The sequence below is a fragment of the Xenopus tropicalis genome, chromosome 6, assembly GCF_000004195.4.
Source record: "Xenopus tropicalis strain Nigerian chromosome 6, UCB_Xtro_10.0, whole genome shotgun sequence".
Lineage (NCBI taxonomy): Eukaryota > Metazoa > Chordata > Amphibia > Anura > Pipidae > Xenopus > Xenopus tropicalis.
The window spans coordinates 10,289,241-10,313,529 of NC_030682.2; the positions used below are offsets into that span (position 1 = coordinate 10,289,241).

The 24,289-nt window shown below is 44.0% G+C and overlaps 1 protein-coding gene across 2 annotated transcripts in view; it reads left to right on the forward strand.

The window, feature by feature from the left end:
* Positions 1 to 24,289, forward strand: part of wnt9a (wingless-type MMTV integration site family member 9A) — a 90,382-nt gene that overhangs the window by 18,026 nt on the left and 48,067 nt on the right. Inside the window, exon 2 of one of the 2 annotated variants that reach the window (XM_031904199.1) lies at positions 9,769 to 9,894. The exons of the other annotated variant lie outside the window; for it this stretch is intronic. Coding sequence (XP_031760059.1) covers positions 9,769 to 9,894 — 126 coding nt within the window. The remainder of the gene's footprint in view (positions 1 to 9,768; positions 9,895 to 24,289) is intronic. 2 annotated transcript variants of the gene reach the window in all.

A 24,289-nucleotide genomic window follows, 5' to 3' on the forward strand; every position in this document is an offset into this window, starting at 1 on the left:
GTGAAAGGATAGAGATGTACAGGCAGGTTTCTGCTTATTGACTGGAGAAGGGGCAGTTAAGGGGGGGTATAATCACTATATAGCAATATATAAGGGGGGCAGTAATGACATAGAGAAAGTATAGGTATGGGACCTGTTATCCAGAAAGCTCTGGACCTGGGGCTTTCCAGATAAGAGGTATTTCCATAATTTGGATCTCCATACCTTAAGTCTACTAAAAATAATCATTTAAACCTAATAGGATTGTTCTGCCCCCAATAAGGGGTAATTATATCTTAGTTGGGATCAAGTACAGGTACTGTTTTATTATTACAGAGAAAAGGGAATCATTTAACCATTAAATAAACCCAATAGGGCTGTTCTGCCCCAATAAGGGGTAATTATATCTTAGTTGGGATCAAGTACAGGTACTGTTTTATTATTACAGAGAAAAGGGAATCATTTAACCATTAAATAAACCCAATAGGATTGTTCTGCCCCCAATAAGGGGTAATTATATCTTAGTTGGGATCAAGTACAGGTACTGTTTTATTATTACAGAGAAAAGGGAATCATTTAACCATTAAATAAACCCAATAGGGCTGTTCTGCCCCAATAAGGGGTAATTATATCTTAGTTGGGATCAAGTACAGGTCCTGTTTTATTATTACAGAGAAAAGGGAATCATTTAACCATGAAATAAACCCAATAGGGCTGTTCTGCCCCCAATAAGGGGTAATTATATCTTAGTTGGGATCAAGTACAGGTACTGTTTTATTATTACAGAGAAAAGGGAATCATTTAACCATTAAATAAACCCAATAGGGCTGTTCTGCCCCCAATAAGGGGTAATTATATCTTAGTTGGGATCAAGTACAGGTACTGTTTTATTATTACAGAGAAAAGGGAATCATTTAACCATTAAATAAGCCCAATAGGGCTGTTCTGCCCCCAATAAGGGGTAATTATATCTTAGTTGGGATCAAGTACAGGTACTGTTTTATTATTACAGAGAAAAGGGAATCATTTAACCATTAAATAAACCCAATAGGGCTGTTCTGCCCCCAATAAGGGGTAATTATATCTTAGTTGGGATCAAGTACAGATACTGTTTTATTATTACAGAGAAAAAGGATTTTTTTTTAATTAGAATGATTTGCTTATAATGGAGTCTATGGGAGATGGCCTTTCTATTATTCAGAACATTCTGGATAACAGGTTTCTGGATAAGTGATGCTATACCTGTACAAAGGGGAGCGACTAAGCTGATAAAGGGAATGGGCTCAGTTATGGGGAAAGGCTGGCTTAGTTTGGATTGGTTACACTGGGGAAGGGGCAGTTAAGGGGGGGTAGGATCACTATATATATACATTTAGAAGGGGACCATACAAAAACTCTCTAATTCACCAGTAGATCTTTCCAGCAGTCATGAGGGGCTCATTTAGATTATAAGTACAGAGGTTCCATGTTTGTTCCAGTGGAAGCTGGAAGTTGTGGGATGGTCTTCCTTAATTGGCTGTACTGGCAAATACATTATATAGCTTTAATGACAGGTTCCTAGTTCCTAGTTGATCCGCGGCCTGGAGGCAAATTGTAGAGGCTTGAGATGGAGTGTTTGTGCCAATTTGCCCATCCTGTAACCCCCCCCCCCATGCCCCTGCAGTATGTGGGTATCTCTGGGAATGAGCTCTGCATTGGGAGTCACTGGGGAAATTCCAAGTGATGTAAGTTTTTGTATTATTACGAGTGATTAATATTCTATCATTGTGTCGTTTGTCTCTCTGTTCCGCTTTCCTTCCATTTCCCAATCATTTTAGACTGTGGTTTTTCACATTATTTTTTTTCTGTACATATTGGTGACTCTGTATCTCAGAATTGTTTCTTTTTATGTGCCGACATAAATGAAGAATTCTTTCTGCTGGTTAGAGCAGTTTGTTTACGGGTCATTGCATTCTGGACATGAGTTTTTTGACTTTAGTTTGTCCCTGGGTGGTGGCAGCGTTTTGTCGTCAGAGTGGAAAGAATTTGCTGCCGCCAACAGGGGAAACTTGGTACTGCAAGTCCCTTAGGGATTTTGAAAAGGAACAACCTTTCAGGTCTGGGGGGTCCCAAACAAGGAGATAAGTGATTGGGCCAAATAGAGCCGATATGATTGGTCCCTGGGTCAGCAATGAGGTCTTGGTATGAGGGGGCAGACAAGCTATGGATAGTAATCGTAGGGCCCTCTGCATTGAAGGCTGTTATTTGGAATACGTAGGAGAGCTCAGCAACACTTCAGCCTGCTGTTATTGTAGGTGCCTGGATCGAATTAATTTGCAGCAGATTTAAAATTCCTGAGATAGCCCAGGTGTTAAATGCCAGATCCAAACCTCAAATGGAAAGTGCTTTGGCCCCGTATTATTTGACTTGCCACGTAAAAACTTGTACTTAAACAGATCCTTAAAAAGTTATGTTGGCACAGCGTCGGCACAGCATGTAATTCCCTGATAACTGCTCTTTCCCTCACAGCCAGAAGGCTCCGTGCCTCAAATTCACTGCAAAATGGAGATGGCAATTTAGTTTCATGGTATCTCTCTGTACAGGCTATGAGCAAACTTAGGGGGCTGTTCCTGCTGAATTGTGCTTAGTACAGGGGAATCCCTATGTGCCATAGTTTTATGGTATCTCTCTGTACAGGCTATGAGCAAGCTTAGGGGGCTGTTCCTGCTGAATTGTGCTTAGTACAGGGGAATCCCTATGTGCCATAGTTTTATGGTATCTCTCTGTACAGGCTATGAGCAAACTTAGGGGGCTGTTCCTGCTGAATTGTGCTTAGTACAGAGGAATCCCTATGCTGCCATAGTTTTATGGTATCTCTCTGTACAGGCTATGAGCAAACTTAGGGGGCTGTTCCTGCTGAATTGTGCTTAGTACAGGGGATTCCCTATGCTGCCATAGTTTTATGGTATCTCTCTGTACAGGCTATGAGCAAACTTAGGGGGCTGTTCCTGCTGAATTGTGCTTAGTACAGGGGAATCCCTATGCTGCCATAGTTTTATGGTATCTCTCTGTACAGGCTATGAGCAACTTAGGGGCTGTTCCTGCTGAATTGTGCTTAGTACAGGGGAATCCCTATGCTGCCATAGTTTTTATGGTATCTCTGTACAGGCTATGAGCAAACTTAGGGGGCTGTTCCTGCTGAATTGTGCTTAGTACAGGGGAATCCCTATGTGCCATAGTTTTATGGTATCTCTCTGTACAGGCTATGAGCAAACTTAGGGGGCTGTTCCTGCTGAATTGTGCTTAGTACAGGGGAATCCCTATGTGCCATAGTTTTATGGTATCTCTCTGTACAGGCTATGAGCAAAGTTAGGGGGCTGTTCCTGCTGAATTGTGCTTAGTACAGGGGAATCCCTATGTGCCATAGTTTTATGGTATCTCTCTGTACAGGCTATGAACAAACTTAGAGGGCTGTTCCTGCTGAATTGTGCTTAGTACAGAGGAATCCCTATGCAGCTAAATCTGCCCTACCGCTAGTGACTCCCAAAAATGATTTCCAACTGGCAGTAATGTAAATTGCCGGTGGGAAACATATGCATCTGTTAGTTTTTCCGATATTTCCTTGTGAGGCAACTTCTGGTGACTTTGAAAAAAAAACTAAGCAACACATAAGTTCGAATAAACCCAATAGGGCTGTTCTGCCCCAATAAGGGGTAATTATATCTTAGTTGGGATCAAGTACAGGTACTGTTTTATTATTACAGAGAAAAGGGAATCATTTAACCATTAAATAAACCCAATAGGGCTGTTCTGCCCCAATAAGGGGTAATTATATCTTAGTTGGGATCAAGTACAGGTACTGTTTTATTATTACAGAGAAAAGGGAATCATTTAACCATTAAATAAACCCAATAGGGCTTTTCTGCCCCCAATAAGGGGTAATTATATCTTAGTTGGGATCAAGTACATGTACTGTTTTATTATTACAGAGAAAAGGGAATCATTTAACCATTAAATAAACCCAATAGGGCTGTTCTGCCCCAATAAGGGGTAATTATATCTTAGTTGGGATCAAGTACAGGTACTGTTTTATTATTACAGAGAAAAGGGAATCATTTAACCATTAAATAAACCCAATAGGGCTGTTCTGCCCCCAATAAGGGGTAATTATATCTTAGTTGGGATCAAGTACAGGTACTGTTTTATTATTACAGAGAAAAGGGAATCATTTAACCATTTAACCATAAAAAGACACAACTACTGCTTTCGATAGCGAATTTACGACCAGCGAGAAGGTGTAATGCGCAAACCTCTACATTCTCCCTTCCACAAAATACATTCCGCGCCCCCCACAGAGCTATTCGGGGGCCCCATTCTGCAGGCACAGCGGCGGCGTAAACAGCCCCGCTGAAAAGTCTCAGGCAGAAACAGGGGATGCAGAGGAGTCGGGGATTATTTTTCTGGGTAATGGTTCCTATGAGGATTAGCCTTGGAAGGATGCTGTTTATATAACCTCTCCAGGCAGTCACCAGATACCGGGGCCGCAGCGCAGGAGGGTTCTGCTGCAGGGGAAGTCTGCGCTGATGTCACGAGCGAGGGCTGCCAGCGCAGATGGCCGGAGGAACCCTGCGACGGCGAAAGGATCTCCAATATGAATCAGCGCGGTTACTGGGCATTGTAAGGGGGCCCCGCGTGCTGTCAGATGGGACAGGAAATATTCTAACAACTTATAAATTTATACGCTGTGATTTTTTCCTTTCCCTCTTTTAATTTATGGCCGTGTTGCCGAGCAATATTTTCTGAGAAACACACACACACGCAGAGTTTTCATTCCCAGCTACGAAAACATTCGACAGGGGGACGTTTGTCTGTGTCACCAACCATTGGCGGTTGCATCATTCCCAGGGCTGTTTGCATGACATATTTATTTCTGCAGCCGCCGCATCAGTGTTTTTGCGTAAATAAATCGGTTTCTAGAGGGGGAGCGCGCTCTCGAACGTGGGTCAGGGGAGTCTGGATGGGACCAGGGAAATTCTAGGGACTTATCTACTACATCTGTTTGTTAGCATCTCTGTATACTGTGCCTCGTGCATAGGGCCTCATTCACATTCATTGGTGCTCGGTGCTAAGCAGCTGGGGCCTAGCAGCTTTAAAGTAATACTGTCATGGGAAAACATGTTTGTTCCAAAACCCATCAGTTAATAGAGCTTCTCCAGCAGAATCCTGCATTGTAATCTGTTTTTCCCATGGGGCTAGCCATATTCTTCATTTCCCAGGGTGCCACAGCCATGTGACCTGTGCTCTGATAAACTTCAGTCACACTTTACTGCTGCGTTGCAAGTTGTAATGATACCCCCCCTCCCCCCAGCAGCTGATCAGCAGAACAATGGGAAGGGAGCAAGATAGCAGCTCCCAGTAGGTATCAGAATAGCACTCAATAGTAAGAAATCCAAGTCCTGCTTGGGACTCCTCCAGTTACATGGGAGTAGGGGAAACAATAGGTTAGCTGAAAGCAGTTCTAATGTGTAGCGCTGGCTGAAAGCTCAGACTCAGGCACACTTTACTGCTGCGACCATGGTTGTGCACTTTCATACCCCTCCTTGCCTGTGCAATGATTTATAGGTCCTTAGGTACAGTATACAAAGGGTATCCCCCCCATTGTAAGCAGCAGTCCTGCCCTGCTTTATGGCTGAGATTCTAGCTATCTGTATAACAGAGCATTCTGTCACAGTGGCACAGATCCTATCTGATCCCCCCATTGTAAGCAGCAGTCCTGCCCTGCTTTATGGCTAAGATTCTAGCTATCTGTATAACAGAGCATTCTGTCACAGTGGCACAGATCCTATCTGATCCCCCCCATTGTAAGCAGCAGTCCTGCCCTGCTTTATGGCTGAGATTCTAGCTATCTGTATAACAGAGCATTCTGTCACAGTGGCACAGATCCTATCTGATCCCCCCACATTGTAAGCAGCAGTCCTGCCCTGCTTTATGGCTGAGATTCTAGCTATCTGTATAACAGAGCATTCTGTCACAGTGGCACAGATCCTATCTGATCCCCCCATTGTAAGCAGCAGTCCTGCCCTGCTTTATGGCTGAGATTCTAGCTATCTGTATAACAGAGCATTCTGTCACAGTGGCACAGATCCTATCTGATCCCCCCATTGTAAGCAGCAGTCCTGCCCTGCTTTATGGCTGAGATTCTAGCTATCTGTATAACAGAGCATTCTGTCACAGTGGCACAGATCCTATCTGACCCCCCCCCATTGTAAGCAGCAGCCCTGCCCTGCTTTATGGCTGAGATTCTAGCTATCTGTATAACAGAGCATTCTGTCACAGTGGCACAGATCCTATCTGATCCCCCCATTGTAAGCAGCAGTCCTGCCCTGCTTTATGGCTGAGATTCTAGCTATCTGTATAACAGAGCATTCTGTCACAGTGGCACAGATCCTATCTGTTCCCCCCCATTGTAAGCAGCAGTCCTGCCCTGCTTTATGGCTGAGATTCTAGCTATCTGTATAACAGAGCATTCTGTCACAGTGGCACAGATCCTATCTGATCCCCCCATTGTAAGCAGCAGTCCTGCCCTGCTTTATGGCTGAGATTCTAGCTATCTGTATAACAGAGCATTCTGTCACAGTGGCACAGATCCTATCTGATCCCCCCCATTGTAAGCAGCAGTCCTGCCCTGCTTTATGGCTGAGATTCTAGCTATCTGTATAACAGAGCATTCTGTCACAGTGGCACAGATCCTATCTGATCCCCCCCATTGTAAGCAGCAGTCCTGCCCTGCTTTATGGCTGAGATTCTAGCTATCTGTATAACAGAGCATTCTGTCACAGAGGCACAGACCCAAACTAAAACCCATTAAGATAAGACAGTGCAGCCAGTAACCATGCCATGCACTTATATAAAGTGTATCAGTACCCAAGCTCTTTCAGCAGCTTGACCTAAGGGAGCAGCCAGAAAAAACATCAGCAGCCCCTCCAGTAAATTGGCTGAGTGGCTAACGCTAAGGATAAATGGACCTGTAGGCAGAATAGAGGGAACCACAGGAAACATTAAGTGGAACACACACACACATGTCCTTTCCCCCCCGTGTTTATTAATGGTGTTGGCAGGGCGAGAGCTGCTTATTCACGCCCATTTTATGGAGTCTGAACCGCAACCCCAGGCTGAGGGCTTTGGGTTCTTTTTCTCTCAAGGAACGGAAGTGAAACCAGGCATCAATGTTACAGATTGTGTGCAGTGCGTTATACAAGGAGGATGGATAGAGAGATACTATATGGATTGCAGGTTAATAGATAGAGATAGATAAAGGTAAGTAGATAGATAGGTAGGTACACTGTCTCATTAAACACAATGGGAGGCGCAGAGGGGTGATTTGGGGCATTTTTAGGCCCCCAAGTCTGTGTTTGTAGTACAGGTATAGGACCCGTTATCCAGAATGCTCAGGACCAAGGGTATTCCGGAAAGGGGTCTTTCTGTAATTTGGATCTCCATACCTTAAGTCTACTAAAAAAAAAATAAAACATTAATTAAACCCAGTAGGATTGTTTTGCATTCAGTAAGGATTGATTATATCTTAACTGGGATCAAATACAAAGCATTGTTTTATTTTTACAGAGAAAAGGGAAATCAATTTAAAAAATCTGAATTATTTGATTAAAATGGAGTCTATGGGAGACGGGCTTGCCGTAATTCGGAGCTTTCTGGATATCGGGTTTCCGGATAAGGGATCCCATACCTGTATTTGTAAATTATTTTTTAGTGTGGACGTCCTATTGATTTCTACCCTCTGCTTGCGAAAATCTTTTCTATTATGTAAAAATGCTGCAGGATTGCATTTGCTATGAGTTGTGCTGTGTGCTGCCATCTTGAATATGTTGTCTAAGAGGCCACGCCCAGTCTGTTGTTTTCAATAGAGCCTTAGATTCATATTGATGAAATGCTCTTTAAAGCCATGCTAGGTATTTCACTTGCTTATAGAGGACTAGGGCGTATCCATTGATTGCAGGGCCACACTCACTAGGCACTAATCTGGGGTATTAGAGGCAGCTGATATATAACAGCAACAAACCATTCTTTATAAATACCATTCTTATGTAGGAAATGCAGTCTGTGCATTGAGCTTATTCAGAGATGGGAAGCAGCAATGGAATGTCCACTTGATTCTTAAATGAACTGTTTGCAGTAAGACTATTGCTGTGATCCCTATCTAGAAGCCCTACCATAAAGCAAGGCAGTGCTGTTGTTGTTTTGCCAGAATAAAAGTACAGGTATGGGACCCGTTATCTAGAATGCTCGGGACCTAGGTTTCCAGATAAGGGATAAGGGGTAATTATATCTTAGTTGGGATCAAGTACAGGTACTGTTTTATTATTACAGAGAAAAGGGAATCATTTAACCATTAAATAAACCCAATAGGGCTGTTCTGCCCCAATAAGGGGTAATTATATCTTAGTTGGGATCAAGTACAGGTACTGTTTTATTATTACAGAGAAAAGGGAATCATTTAACCATTAAATAAACCCAATAGGGCTGTTCTGCCCCAATAAGGGGTAATTATATCTTAGTTGGGATCAAGTACAGGTACTGTTTTATTATTACAGAGAAAAGGGAATCATTTAACCATTAAATAAACCCAATAGGGCTGTTCTGCCCCCAATAAGGGGTAATTATATCTTAGTTGGGATCAAGTACAGCTACTATACACAGGTATTATACACAGGGGAAAAAACCTGGAGGGTCCTGGCGACCCAAATTCAATTCTCCCCTGCCCTCCCACCCCCCCATTACTGCAAAGTATAAGGTATGCATGCAGGGGGAAGGGGTCACTGGTGTCTGTAACTAATTTTCTCACCCGAGCAGGGCCGGATTTCTACTTGGGGCGCCCCAAGGCCACCCCCATTCGGCGCCCCCCCCACCCCCGCCGCGTAAACGCGAATGCGCATGCGCCTAACTTGCGCATGCGCGAACAACCCCTATCGCTAATGCGCATGCGCAAGCACCTAACTTAGAACTCCCATACGGAGCAGTGGGGAGATGTCCCCATTGCTCCGTATGGGAGCAAAATGTTAACATTTGCTTGCGGCGGGGCGGCATGCCGCCCCTGTGTATTTGCCGCCCTAGGCCCGGGCCTTTGTGGCCTCGCCACAAATCCGGGCCTGCACCCGAGGTAAGCAGTATGGCAGCCCCTGGAATGATTTACAGTCACAAAAAATTATGCAGTTATACTTCAATTTCTACTTAAGTACATAAAGGGTAACAAAACCTGGGAATTTACTTAACTGTCAGTTGGCCATCTTGACAAGTCGGGTTGCCACCAAACTGGTTTTGAATTGGACAGTCTGTTTTTCATATGGAAACACAGCCATGTAGGGGAAATGTGTTTGAATTGAAATGTAAAATATGTTGTTACTGATTGGGATTGCATAGGGGGGATTATGTCTCAGTAATCACGCGTCATCGCTGTCATGTGGTTTACAGCACTGCAGACAAGAGAGGCCTTAATTGTGTCAAATAGTAGTGGATGATATAACGTTACCCAAAGGCAGGGGAACTGAAACTGGAATAGTTTTCCATTTTATGAAAGTTGGATGTAGAGAAAATATATTAAAGGGACGACTCTCTTTATAAATGAAAATTAGCTTGCGAAGGGCTGATGCTTTTTTTTTTGCTTTTTTATTTTTTTTACTTCCCATGCCTTTTCCATGAATTACTGCTAACAGCATCTCACCCTATATGGTCACAGCTAAAGGGCGCTCCCTTGGCCATATTTGAAATTCCCCTTTTTTTTTTACGTGCCCCCAGAATTCCAGCCCCCATGTCTCTACGTGCCCACACCAGACTGACTTCGGAGGGGCAGAACACTGGCAAGAGTCTGCACCCACCCCGGTCTAAAGAAGAGGCACCCAGACATGGAAGATACACCCGAACGTGAGTAAATATCAACGCATTTAGCATCTTAGGGGGTCTCTGTTACAGGGGGAATATAATGCTAAATTGCAGCTCTAAGCAGCCCCCACTGCTAGGCACCTACCCCTGTTCTTTTGGGTAATGCATGTCTATAGTGTGCCTTCCCATGGGGCGCCATCTTGTTTTGCAAGACCCTGAGTCCTAGTGCACACTGACCCCCAAGGTGGCGCCCTGGAGAAAGAGTGGCCAAGCCAGTGGAACTTGGCAGGTAAGTGGGGTCTGCACTCAGGGTCGGACTGGGCCACCGGGACACCGGGAAAAATCCCGGTGGGCCCCGGCGGCCCAGACTCGACCCTTGCCGGTGCTCCCCGGGCAACAGTTCCTCCCCTGACGCGTTAAACTTACGCGCGTTGAGGGAAGGACGTCGGGTGGGGGGCCCTGCGAGGGGGGAGTTAGGGGACACAGCTGGCGGGGGAAACTGCAGGGCCCTGCACCACCCAGTCTGACCCTGTCTGCACTGTCCTAAATGCCATAGGGCTTCTGGCTATGGAAAGCAACTCTATAACTGTAATAGTTTTCTAGGGGCTTAAGTTAACCTTTAGTTTAAACCTACCACCCCACAGGGGGATTACAGGGAGCACAGGGCAGTGGTGGAGCTGGGAAATACTTTGATGGGGGCTCTGGATGCAGCGGAATGCCCCCCCCCCCAACAGATTGCTTTTAACTTGCAGTGAATTTCTAAGCCCACATCTGCTTTATATTGAATTCCTGATACAACTCAGGCTATTGCTTGCCTATATGTTCTCTTTTGGATCCTTTCCAGAAACAAAGAACTCCACCCAAATACAAAGAAACAGTAATTGGAACAGTATCTGTCTATTCTCTGCACTGCTTGTCCTGACTACATGTACCTCTGTAGCAGCTCTTGTCCAGCCAAAACTCCAGTTCCCACAATGCCTTGCAGCTCTCCTTCTGTCACAAATGTGCAAGGGCACTATGGGAAATAAAGTCTTTGGTTGGAGGCGGCCGCTGCCACATTGAAAAAGTGGACAGATACTGCATAGTGATCACATTAATGACCACTGAAATATATATATATAAATTTATTTTTATTATGCAGTGCTTTGGGGTTTGTTTTGAGTTTATTGCCTTCCTTAATGTCTGCACGGGGAGATGGCTCCGTTAAGCTGTATTGCCTTTCATGTGTGTATAGCTAGTGGCGCTGTTTCATTGCTTGCAATGTGCTGGGACTTTAGGTGATGAGCGGCACTGCACGTGACAACATACAGTAATGTTCTGTGCCACTGTTTACCCCAGGGCTGCTTTGGGTTGATGTAGGTCTGTATCATTTACCCAAATATATGTGTGGGTATGGGCTGAAGATCTGAGGAAGCTTAGCGGGATGTAGGCCGAGGTTGGTTGGTTGGCGGCATGGCCTACAGGCTGGGGTGCTGGGAAATGTGCTGTATCAGAATGGCTTTCCCATACGTTGAGTTGCTGTATCAGACTTGCCTTGTGCGTTAGCATTCTGCCCATACCCCCAGTAGCCCCCAAAGTATCCATTATTATCTCCTTACAGAATGTGTTGCATGCCTTAGGGTTCTGTCTTCTAAATATTGCCATGGCATATTCTAATATTCTACTAACAGGAACTAGGTACTGGGTTTCTCTCTAGGTCGGGTGGGACCATCGGGGTGCCCATATACGGGCAGATAAGCTGCCGAATCGGTCTGAAGGACCAGAATCGGTTGCTGAAATCTGCCTATGTATGGGCACCCCGATGGTCCCACCCGACCTAAAACTGGGCAGATCTTGATCAAGATTATCCTGCATTGTAATCTGTTTTTCCCATTGGGCTAGCCTCAGACACACTTTACTGCTGTGCTGCAAGTTGAACTGATATCACCCCCCCCCCCTCACCCCCAGCAGCCGATCAGCAGAACAATGGGAAGGGAGCAAGATAGCAGCTCCCAGTAGGTATCAGAATAGCACTCAATAGTAAGAAATCCAAGTCTGGCTTGGGACTCCTCCAGTTACATGGGAGTAGGAGAAACAATAGGTTAGCTGAAAGCAGGTCTAATGTGTAGCGCTGGCTGAAAGCTCAGACTCAGGCACACTTTACTGCTGCGCTGCAAGTTGGAGTGATATACCCCTCCCCTCACCCCCAGCAGCCGATCAGCAGAACAATGGGAAGGGAGCAAGATAGCAGCTCCCAGTAGGTATCAGAATAGCATTCAATAGTAAGAAATCCAAGTCCGGCTTGGGACTCCTCCAGTTACATGGGAGTAGGAGAAACAATAGGTTAGCTGAAAGCAGTTCTAATGGGTAGCGCTGGCTGAAAGCTCAGACTCAGGCACACTTTACTGCTGCGCTGCAAGTTGGAGTGATATCCCCCCCCCCCCCAGCAGCCGATCAGCAGAACAATGGGAAGGGAGCAAGATAGCAGCTCCCAGTAGGTATCAGAATAGCACTCAATAGTAAGAAATCCAAGTCCGGCTTGGGACTCCTCCAGTTACATGGGAGTAGGAGAAACAATAGGTTAGCTGAAAGCAGTTCTAATGGGTAGCGCTGGCTGAAAGCTCAGACTCAGGCACAAGGCACTGAGATGGCGCCTACACACCAATATTACAGCTACAAATACATTTGTTGGTTGAAGAATAAAAGGTTAAATGGCAGAGGGAATTATTTGCTGTGTAACAGTGTCATTTAGAAATAAAAATCATGACTTAGATGAATGAGTTGGATAGGTGTGCTTTGCCTGATGCTGACCATCCCAGGGAGCCCTTTAATAGCCAGAACCCTAACGACTCCCTAACGACTCCCTAACGACTCCCTCATACACATGACTTACCAGCCACCTAACCGGTTGGGAATAATGAATTGGGACATGAGAGCTGTGCCTTGTGCTTAACGAGGGGATATTTTCATCTCATTAATCCAGAAATGACTTCCTACACTTGCAGCCAGCCCTGCGCCTGGGCAGAGCACAGTCAGGGGGCACCCATACGCCACATTAAAGGGAAACTCTCCCCGGCACATCAAAGGAACATCCCTGCTCTTTCATCCTTTGTGATCTGGAAAGCAGCTGTGCTATGAAACCCATTAAGCCAATTGAGACAAGTGGCTGCACTCGCTGCACGCAGACAAATTGTTTGTTTGTTTGACTCCGACTGCCGGTGTCTGCCCAACTGGGGGGGAAATGGGCTTTCTTTTTTTTAAGTACCTTCATTTTCTGCTATTTCTCCCTTAAATAAGCAAGAAAGAGTGTTGACTTTAGACTGTGCAACCAATCCCCGTTTGCATTTATTTGTAGAACCGGAGCTGCCATATTGCTTGCCTCATCCTCGCTCAACGTGACCCAAATGGGTTTGATTTTTTTTATGTCAAATTAAATGATATACAGGTATGGGATCCCTTATCTGGAAACCTGTTATCCAGAAAGCTCCGAATTACGGAAAGCCCGTCTCCCATAGACTCCATTTTAATCAAATAATTCAGAATTTTAAAACTGATGGGTTTATTTAATGGTTAAATGATTCCCTTTTCTCTGTAATAATAAAACAGTACCTGTACTTGATCCCAACTAAGATATAATTACCCCTTATTGGGGGGCAGAACAGCCCTATTGGGTTTATTTAATGGTTAAATGATTCCCTTTTCTCTAATAATAAAACAGTACCTGTACTTGATCCCAACTAAGATATAATTACCCCTTATTGGGGGCAGAACAGCCCTATTGGGTTTATTTAATGGTTAAATGATTCCCTTTTCTCTGTAATAATAAAACAGTACCTGTACTTGATCCCAACTAAGATATAATTACCCCTTATTGGGGCAGAACAGCCCTATTGGGTTTATTTAATGGTTAAATGATTCCCTTTTCTCTGTAATAATAAAACAGTACCTGTACTTGATCCCAACTAAGATATAATTACCCCTTATTGGGGCAGAACAGCCCTATTGGGTTTATTTAATGGTTAAATGATTCCCTTTTTTCTGTAATAATAAAACAGTACCTGTACTTGATCCCAACTAAGATATAATTACCCCTTATTGGGGGCAGAACAGCCCTATTGGGTTTATTTAATGGTTAAATGATTCCCTTTTCTCTGTAATAATAAAACAGTACCTGTACTTGATCCCAACTAAGATATAATTACCCCTTATTGGGGCAGAACAGCCCTATTGGGTTTATTTCATGGTTAAATGATTCCCTTTTCTCTGTAATAATAAAACAGTACCTGTACTTGATCCCAACTAAGATATAATTACCCCTTATTGGGGCAGAACAGCCCTATTGGGTTTATTTCATGGTTAAATGATTCCCTTTTCTCTGTAATAATAAAACAGTACCTGTACTTGATCCCAACTAAGATATAAATAATCCTTATTGGATGCAAAACAATCCTGTTGGGGTTAATTAATATTTTATTGATTTTTTAGCAGACTTAAGGCATGGAGATCCAAATTATGGAAAGACCCCTTATCTGGAATACCCTTGATCCTGAGAATTCTGGATATCGGGTCCTATACCTGTATAATTATTGTGGAAAATCAGAGCTTTAATAGCGGCCACTTTGCGTCCCAGAAGCCTGTGGGGCATACTCACTGCCTTAATGGCTATTGCAGATTTACTGCTAGGCCAAAGGTGGACAGATGGAATTTCTCCCTGGCACAGATCATGAAAATCGCAGCAATTAGAAAATCAGTTCCCTCCGCGGCTATGAGAGAGGCCAGAGTCGGCCGGCTGCCTTGTACCGCTGCGCAGGGAATGTTCATATATTTATATAGCACCAACATATACCATAGAGATTAACTAAATTAACTTTTAGTATGATGTAGGCATTGATATTCTGAGGCAATTTGCAATTTGTTTTTTTATCTTCTGTAGCTTTTCAGTTATTTGGCTTTTTGTTCAGCAGCTCTTCAGTTTGGCATATCAGCAGCTATCTGGTTGCTAGGGTCTTGTTTACCTTAGCAACCAGGCAGTGGTGTGAATGAAAGACCGGAATATGAATAGAAGAGGGGACTAAATAGAAAAATAAGGGATAAAAGTAACAATAACTATAAAACTGGAGCCTCACAGAGAAAAAGCTTTTTTTGGTTAGCGGGATCAGTGACCCCCCCCCCCCCCCATGTGAGAGCTGGAAAGATGTAGACAAAGAAGGCAAATAATTCAAAAACTATATAAAATAAATCATGAAGACCAGTTGGGAAGTTGAATAGGCTACATATAACATACTAAAAGTTATCTTAAAGGTGAACCACCTTCTGAATCCTTCCATCTTTCAAAAGGGGGTCACTGACCCCGACAGCCTAAAAACGATTGCTCTTTAAGGCTAACATTTTATTGTTATTGGTACTTTTTATTACTTATCTTTCTATTTAGACCCTCTCCTATGCCTATTCCAGTTTCTCATTCACACCACTGACTGGTTGCTAGGGTCATTTGGACCCCAGCAACCATATAGCTGCTACAATTCCATGCTGAATAGTAGCGGAATAAAAAGCCATATAATTCAAAAACCACTAATAATAAAAAATGAAGACTAATTGCAAATTGTTTCGGAACAACACTCTTTACAACATACTAAACGTAAATTAAAGGTGAACGCCGCTACATTGCTACACTGAGTTCGATTCTATCTAGTTCAGACTGCAAGAAGTAGGTATGTGCTACCCCTGTGCCAGTTTGCTCTCCCCTCCCTTTCCAGTTAGTAATAACCGGGTGATATATAATACAGGGTGCAATACGGGTTTTGTATACAGCTTTTTCCTGAGGAGGGATCCATTTTACAGCAGGATTCAGATTTAGATTGTAAGCTCTGCAAGGCAGGGACCTCCATCCTCTAGTCTCTGACCCTTAACTCTGGGGAACCCTTCATGCAGCTGTACTTTATATTTATTTGTATTTATTATCCTACTTTGTATATATCTATTACTGTAATGACCCCCTGTTTGTTGTATTAATTCATTGTTATGCTGTGCAGCGCTGTGTAGTAAGTAGCACTAGTTAGATAAAGATCTACAAACATTATCTAGTAGAATTAAGTCTAAAACAACTGGACTTTTCTTGAAAACGTTTCACCACTCATCCGAGTGGCTTCTTCAGTTCAAATGACTGGTAGGGAATTCCCTACCAGTCATTTGAACTGAAGAAGCCACTCGGATGAGTGGTGAAACGTTTTCAAGAAAACTCAGAAAAGTCCAGTTGTTTTAGACTTAATTCTACTAGATACTGTATATCATGACCTGGATGAATGAGAATCTTCATAGACATCTACATACATATATACATGCATTTAACAATGTTACGGTTGCAATTAATACATAGATAGTGTATTAATTACAGCCTTTTTCTTGCATAAAGCAACAGTTCAGTGTAAAAATGAAACAGGGTAAACTAGACAGACTGTGCAAAATAAAAAAAATACAGTATTTGTAATATAGTTAGTTGGGCAGAAATGTCATCTATAAAGGCTGGAGTGGATAGATGTCTAACACAGTGTTTTTCAACCTTTTTTGGGCAAAGGCACACTTGTTTCATGAAAAAAATCACGAGGCACACCACCATTAGAAAATGTTAAAAAATTTAACTCTGTGCCCAGCAGCAGTGCCCCCCTAGTACATTGGTGCCCAGCAGCAGTGCCCCCCTAGTACATTGGTGCCCAGCAGCAGTGCCCCCCTAGTACATTGGTGCCAAGAGCAGTGCCCCCCTAGTACATTGGTGCCCAGCATCAGTGCCCCCCTAGTACACTGGTGCCCAGCAGCAGTGCCCCCCTAGTACATTGGTGCCAAGAGCAGTGCCCCCCTAGTACATTGGTGCCCAGCAGCAGTGCCCCCCCTAGTACATTGGTGCCAAGAGCAGTGCCCCCCTAGTACATTGGTGCCCAGCAGCAGTGCCCCCCTAGTACATTGGTGCCAAGAGCAGTGCCCCCCTAGTACATTGGTGCCCAGCAGCAGTGCCCCCCTAGTACATTGGTGCCAAGAGCAGTGCCCCCCTAGTACATTGGTGCCCAGCAGCAGTGCCCCCCTAGTACATTGGTGCCCAGCAGCAGTGCCCCCCTAGTACATTGGTGCCCAGCAGCAGTGCCCCCCTAGTACACTGGTGCCCAGCAGCAGTGCCCCCCTAGTACATTGGTGCCAAGAGCAGTGCCCCCCTAGTACATTGGTGCCAATAGCAGTGCCCCCCTAGTACATTGGTGCCCAGCAGCAGTGCCCCCCTAGTACATTGGTGCCAAGAGAAGTGCCCCCCTAGTACATTGGTGCCCAGCAGCAGTGCCCCCCTAGTACATTGGTGCCCAGCAGCAGTGCCCCCCTAGTACATTGGTGCCAAGAGCAGTGCCCCCCTAGTACACTGGTGCCCAGCAGCAGTGCCCCCCTAGTACATTGGTGCCAAGAGCAGTGCCCCCCTAGTACATTGGTACCCAGCAGCAGTGCCCCCTTAGTACATTGGTGCCAAGAGCAGTGCCCCCCTAGTACATTGGTGCCCAGCAGCAGTGCCCCCCAGTACATTGGTGCCAAGAGCCAGCCCCCCTAGTACATTGGTGCCAAGAGCAGTGCCCCCCTAGTACATTGGTGCCAAGAGCAGTGCCCCCCTAGTACATTGGTGCCCAGCAGCAGTGCCCCCCAGTACATTGGTGCCAAGAGCCAGCCCCTCTAGTACATTGGTGCCCAGCAGCAGTGCCCCCATAAGTCAGTGTGCCCCGAGGCCCCCCCTAATACATTGGTGCCCAGCAGCATTTTACTCTTCGGCAGCTTCAGCAGCATCTTCCCCTCACGCGCGCCGCCTCTGCACTTCTGCCTACACGCGACCGCACACAGGCCCTTTTATAACCTTGCGCCCCGTGCGTACTGACGTCACCCGTACACACGGGGCGCAACCAATGACAGGGCCCGGATTTTTTTTTTAAAGTAAAAATTGCGGCCCTGCCTACGGCACACCAGGCAACATCTCTGTGCCGCGGAACAGCGGTTGAAAAACGCTGGTCTAACATAATAGCCAGAACACTACTTCCTGCTTTCAGCTCTCTAACATCTTAGTCAGTCAGTGACTTTAGGGGGGGCCCCATGGGACATAACAGTTCCGTTAGTTTGTGAGCATGTAAGTCTGATTCAATAGCAAACTAACTGACAGTTATGTCCCATATGACCCCCCTCAAGTCACTGATTGTTTACCGACTGCTAACAGCTTAGAGAGTAGAGTAGTGTTCTGGCTATTATGTTAGACATCTGCCCATTCCAGCCTTTATAGATGACATTTTTGCCTAACTAACTATATTGAAAACATTTTTTATTTTGCGCAGTTTCTCTATTTTGCCCATTTTTACACTGAACTGTTCCTTTAAAGACATTGGCACACAGGGTGATTGGCATGTCATATTTTAGCCTGGCAGGGGGGCAGCAAAGTGCCCAATATTGCCCCTCCATTGACCAGAATGTTCATTGACTGGACCCTGTGGGTGAGTCTATTATTGGATCCCCCTGGTGCCATCGCCCAATGATCAGAAGAGTTTGGTTCGTAACAAAAAGGCTTTTGGGACTTATTTGGTTGCGGCAAACTGGCGGCTGGGTTTGGCGCGCTCGCTTTCTATTGTTATTTGCAGCCCTATAGAATCCCCACTCCTGCTGATTATTCCATCATGGGATCCCAAGCCGACCCAATACCCTGCAGGGCCCTGATTGGCACGGGCAGATTAACAGCTGCCAAACAGACTTAAGCCCAGCGCGAGAGGGAGTTATTTTTGGAGGCTGAATGCATCGAAAGAAAGTGGGTGCTGAATATTTCAGCTATTTGCAGCCAGAGGAGTCAGATATGTTTAGAAGTGTTCCATTGGCTGATAAACGACTTCCAGGTGCCATGCTCTTAATATTCCCCCATATATTTTATTGCTGTATCAAATCAGATCTCTTCCCTACAGAGAGCCTTATTCTTATTACCCCTGCCCCACTGGAACTTACAGTCTAAGGGCCACTATGGTCTAATGAGCAATTATATCAGGGACCTACCTGTATGTTTCCAGAGGGAACTATAGTACAGCTATGGGACCTGTTATCCAGAATGCTCAGGACCTGGGGTTTTCCGATAAGGGGTAATTATATCTTAGTTGGGATCAAGTACAGGTACTGTTTTATTATTACAGAGAAAAGGGAATCATTTAACCATTAAATAAACCCAATAGGGCTGTTCTGCCCCCAATAAGGGGTAATTATATCTTAGTTGGGATCAAGTACAGGTACTGTTTTATTATTACAGAGAAAAGGGAATCATTTAACCATTAAATAAACCCAATAGGGCTGTTCTGCCCCAATAAGGGGTAATTATATCTTAGTTGGGATCAAGTACAGGTACTGTTTTATTATTACAGAGAAAAGGGAATCATTTCACCATGAAATAAACCCAATAGGGCTGTTCTGCCCCAATAAGGGGTAATTATATCTTAGTTGGGATCAAGTACAGGTACTGTTTTATTATTACAGAGAAAAGGGAATCATTTAACCATTAAATAAACCCAATAGGGCTGTTCTGCCCCAATAAGGGGTAATTATATCTTAGTTGGGATCAAGTACAGGTACTGTTTTATTATTACAGAGAAAAGGGAATCATTTAACCATTAAATAAACCCAATAGGATCGTTCTGCCCCAATAAGGGGTATTTATATCTTAGTTGGGATCAAGTACAGGTACTGTTTTATTATTACAGAGAAAAGGGAATCATTTAACCATTAAATAAACCCAATAGGGCTGTTCTGCCCCAATAAGGGGTAATTATACCTTAGTTGGGATCAAGTACAGGTACTGTTTTATTATTACAGAGAAAAGGGAATCATTTAACCATTAAATAAACCCAATAGGGCTGTTCTGCCCCCAATAAGGGGTAATTATATCTTAGTTGGGATCAAGTACAGGTACTGTTTTATTATTACAGAGAAAAAGGGAATCATTTTTAAAAATTCGAATTATTTGCTTATAATGGAGTCTATGGGAGACGGGCTTTCCGTAATTCGGAACTTTCTGGATAAGGGGTCCCATACCTGTACCCTTTGTAGACATAGTACATTCCTTGCAAATAGTGCCCTGGCTGGAATCAAACCACTGCACCACTGTGCTGCTCTTGATTCTGTTACTCCTATTCCTGATGCTGAGGGTCCCCTTAAAAAAACACAAGTATTTGGTAATGTCGACCGCAGTGGTTTCCATGCCGCCATGCACTATTCAGCACAGCTGAATGAATACATTCGAAAATCTATGGAAACCATTTCCCAAATATTAGGATGTGGCTTTTTTTTTTTTAAAACTTATTTTAGCTTATTTTGTTCAATATGTATCTGTAAATACATACATATATATATATGATGTGCCAAACGTTGGGCTTGTTTTGCTGTATGGGATGCTATCCTTGGCCGCCCCCCAATATCCAACCGCGGCTCTGCGCCTGTCAGCATAACTGCAATGACGTTTACGCTGTGGGTGGTCTCGCAGGCAGCTGCCAGGGCTGAGAGCACCTACAGGAATTAAAGTGATACTAACACGTGTAGGGTGAGGCCCTAAAGAAAATGAAAGTATAATGTGTTTGGTTTTGGTCAAAAAATTGCACAGATAAGAAAATTCTGTAAACTGATTCACTGATTCGCAGTGGAGGTCCCCTCATGGGTGGGGCTGGCAAAGGGAATAATCCTTGACGGTGGGCCCTACCCCCCCCCAGTCCGACCCTGGGTACAGGTATGGGACTCGTTATCCAGAATGCTCGGGACCTGCGGTTTTCTGGATAAGGGGTCTTTCTGTAATTCGGATCTCCTACCTTAAGTCTGCTAATAAAATTATTTAAACAGTAATTAAACACAACAGGATTGTTTAGGCTCCAGTAAGGATTAATTATATCTTAGTTGGGATCAAGTACAGGTACTGTTTTATTATTACAGAGAAAAGGGAATCATTTAACCATGAAATAAACCCAATAGGGCTGTTCTGCCCCAATAAGGGGTAATTATATCTTAGTTGGGATCAAGTGCAGGTACTGTTTTATTATTACAGAGAAAAGGGAATCATTTAACCATGAAATAAACCCAATAGGGCTGTTCTGCCCCAATAAGGGGTAATTATATCTTAGTTGGGATCAAGTACAGGTACTGTTTTATTATTACAGAGAAAAGGGAATCATTTAACCATGAAATAAACCCAATAGGGCTGTTCTGCCCCCAATAAGGGGTAATTATATCTTAGTTGGGATCAAGTACAGGTACTGTTTTATTATTACAGAGAAAAGGGAATCATTTAACCATTAAATAAACCCAATAGGGCTGTTCTGCCCCCAATAAGGGGTAATTATATCTTAGTTGGGATCAAGTACAGGTACTGTTTTATTATTACAGAGAAAAGGGAATCATTTAACCATTAAATAAACCCAATAGGGCTGTTCTGCCCCAATAAGGGGTAATTATATCTTAGTTGGGATCAAGTACAGGTACTGTTTTATTATTACAGAGAAAAGGGAATCATTTAACCATTAAATAAACCCAATAGGGCTGTTCTGCCCCAATAAGGGGTAATTATAGCTTAGTTGGGATCAAGTACAGGTACTGTTTTATTATTACAGAGAAAAGGGAATCATTTAACCATTAAATAAACCCAATAGGGCTGTTCTGCCCCAATAAGGGGTAATTATATCTTAGTTGGGATCAAGTACAGGTACTGTTTTATTATGAGAGAGAAAAATTATAAATGGGAATTATTTGATTACAATGGAGTCTATGGGAGATGGCCTTTCCGTAATTTGGAACTTTCCGGATAAGGGTTCCGATACTTGTAATAAGCGTTTCTCGTGAGTTTCTTGCTACAGCTCAGCCCATTCCATATTGGCCCCATTCTGCTTTCTAACACTGGATTCAGTTGTGCTTTTCCCCCTTCACCGTTTGACCCTCACTCCCTGCCTTAGAGGCAACTCATTCATTAGCAGCGAGCGCCGTGGGTGCGGGGAGTGTGAGCGCTATTTAATGCGCGCCTCCCTAACCACATCCTCCTTACTGTCCTAGCATTCACTCCGGTTTCTCTATGTATTATACGCGCGGCTGCCAGGGTTTTTTTTTCTAAAAGGTAGAAGTGAGCGCAGAAATTGTATTTTTATGCAGAGAGAGGCAAATCCAACATTTCCTATAATATTCAGTGGGTTTTTCCAGAGACGTGTTGCTATCACACCCCTTCAAAACCACACGTATAGGATATTAGACACCTGCCTCAGATTTGCACTAAATTCAGTGCCCCTTCGTTAAAGGGGAACTCCTCCCCAAATACAACTTAAGCTTGTTAAAAAATAAATCTAATTTCAAGCAAGTCTGCTTTATAGATCAATTAAAAAATCTGCTGCCTTTTCATGATTTATAATGGAATAACATGGTGGGGAACAGTTCCCTAAGCCCCGCCCCTGTTCCCTAAGCCCCGCCCCTGTTCCCTAAGCCCCGTCCCCTGTTCCCCTGCTGATCTGACTACTTTGTGGCTCAAATAAAATGTAACAGTAGTCGCCTGTCCTCAGCCTGCCTCCTCCCAATCCCACAATCCCCTGCTGCACACGTGATGCCAATAAGGAAAGGAACATCCCAGTGCAATGCATTGTGGGTTATGTAGTTCCTGCATGCTGTCTGTAAGCTGAGGGGAAGTTGTTACAATCTGTAACATCAGTGTTTTAGTCCCTCCTCCCCTGCCAGGATTTCCAATGATGCAGAAAGAGTAGAACAGTTTTGCAGCTGGATTTCAGCATATAAACATGGGATTTATTCCTACTGTTTGAAGGAACAGATTACAGGGATAGGGATATTGGGGGTTTCTGGGTTGTGTGGGGCTCTTTAACAAATTTTGGTTTGGAAGCCGAAGTTCCCCTTTAATAATGTGCTTATTAACCACGCAGCATGGGGTTTTTATATGCTTGATATAACCCACTGCTTGGGGAGTGAAATCATGCAACAATCAGGGGCCTTACTACAGAGGAAGCAGACCCTGTGGTTGCAGGGGGGCCAGGATTGGCCAATAAGGAGCATATTCAATGTATCTTGGGGGAATAGGTCAACGTACCAATGTTTTGGGACTGCAGATTAAATTTGGAATATCTAGTTATGCCACTGGCAAGAACCTTCATGTTTGGAGATCTAAGTAAGAAATAATGTGTTGTCTGGGGAGGACTGTATAGAGCAAGGCTGTCCAACTGGAGGCCCGTGGGCCCAATGTGCCCCCCCCTGTCTGCTTAATGGCCCCATAGACCTTCCTGTATGACATCATCATGTAATTTAATCCAACCCTCCAACATCCTATATGAGAAATAATTGGTCCACTACACATAAATAAGAGATACAGGTATCGGATCCCTTATCCGGAAACCCATTATCCAGAAAGCTCCGAATTACGGAAAGCCTGTCTCCCATAGACTCCATTTTAATCAAATAATATAGAATTTTAAAACTGATTTCCTTTTTCTCTGTAGTAATAAAACAGTAACTTGTAATTGATCCCAACTAAGATATAAATAATCCTTATTGGATGCAAAACAATCCTATGGGGTTTAATTAATGTTTTGTTGATTTTTTAGTAGGCTTAAGGTATGGAGATCCAAATTACGGAAAGATCCCTTATCCGGAATACCCTTGGTCCCGAGCATTCTGGATAATGGGTCCTATACCTGTATAGCAGAATAGGGACAAATAAAGGCAGAGAGTGGGTTCCATTTTCCATGGATCTGTTGTTGGAGAAATCACAGACCTGGCGAACAGGTGTGGCTGAGGGTGGAGCCTCGGGCAGTAATGATACAATGGCCAATGGCAATCTTCAACTGTGAAGTGTGAGCTCACACTCATTATGTCACAAGTGTTTGTTCCGCTAAGGGCCCTTGCACACATAGGTAGTGTTCCATGGCACCGCAACAGAGGCCTTAATTGATCCGAGGCTCCCCTATAGGTTATTTTATCTTTGTACAGAATTTAAACCCTATTTTTCCAACCTGTAGAAGGGAAACCAAACATACACTTTCCTGATGTTTCCTGTTACAGATTATTTGGGCTGGTTGGGCAGCTATTTTGGGGAATCTCTGGCAAAAGGGAAATGTAGTATTAGCAGCTGATTAGGGAGCGGAACTGCTTGGTTCATAAGCTCTTCTATATATGCTTTAATCTCTCTGTACTTTACCCGCTATGTACAGCATCCCAAGGAATCCCATAAAGCAGAAATAAAAGTCTGTGTATAGTAGGGATGCAACGAGTCCACTATTTTCCGATTGGGTCGAACCCTGAATGCTTCGTAAAAGATTCAATGCCTTATCAAATTCAGTTTGGCCAGGAGCGTGGATTTGCCCAAATCCTGCTGAAAAAGGCAGAATTTTGGCCAAATCCGGAACCTAATCCTGGATCTGGTATAGTCACATCTGGGGGTACA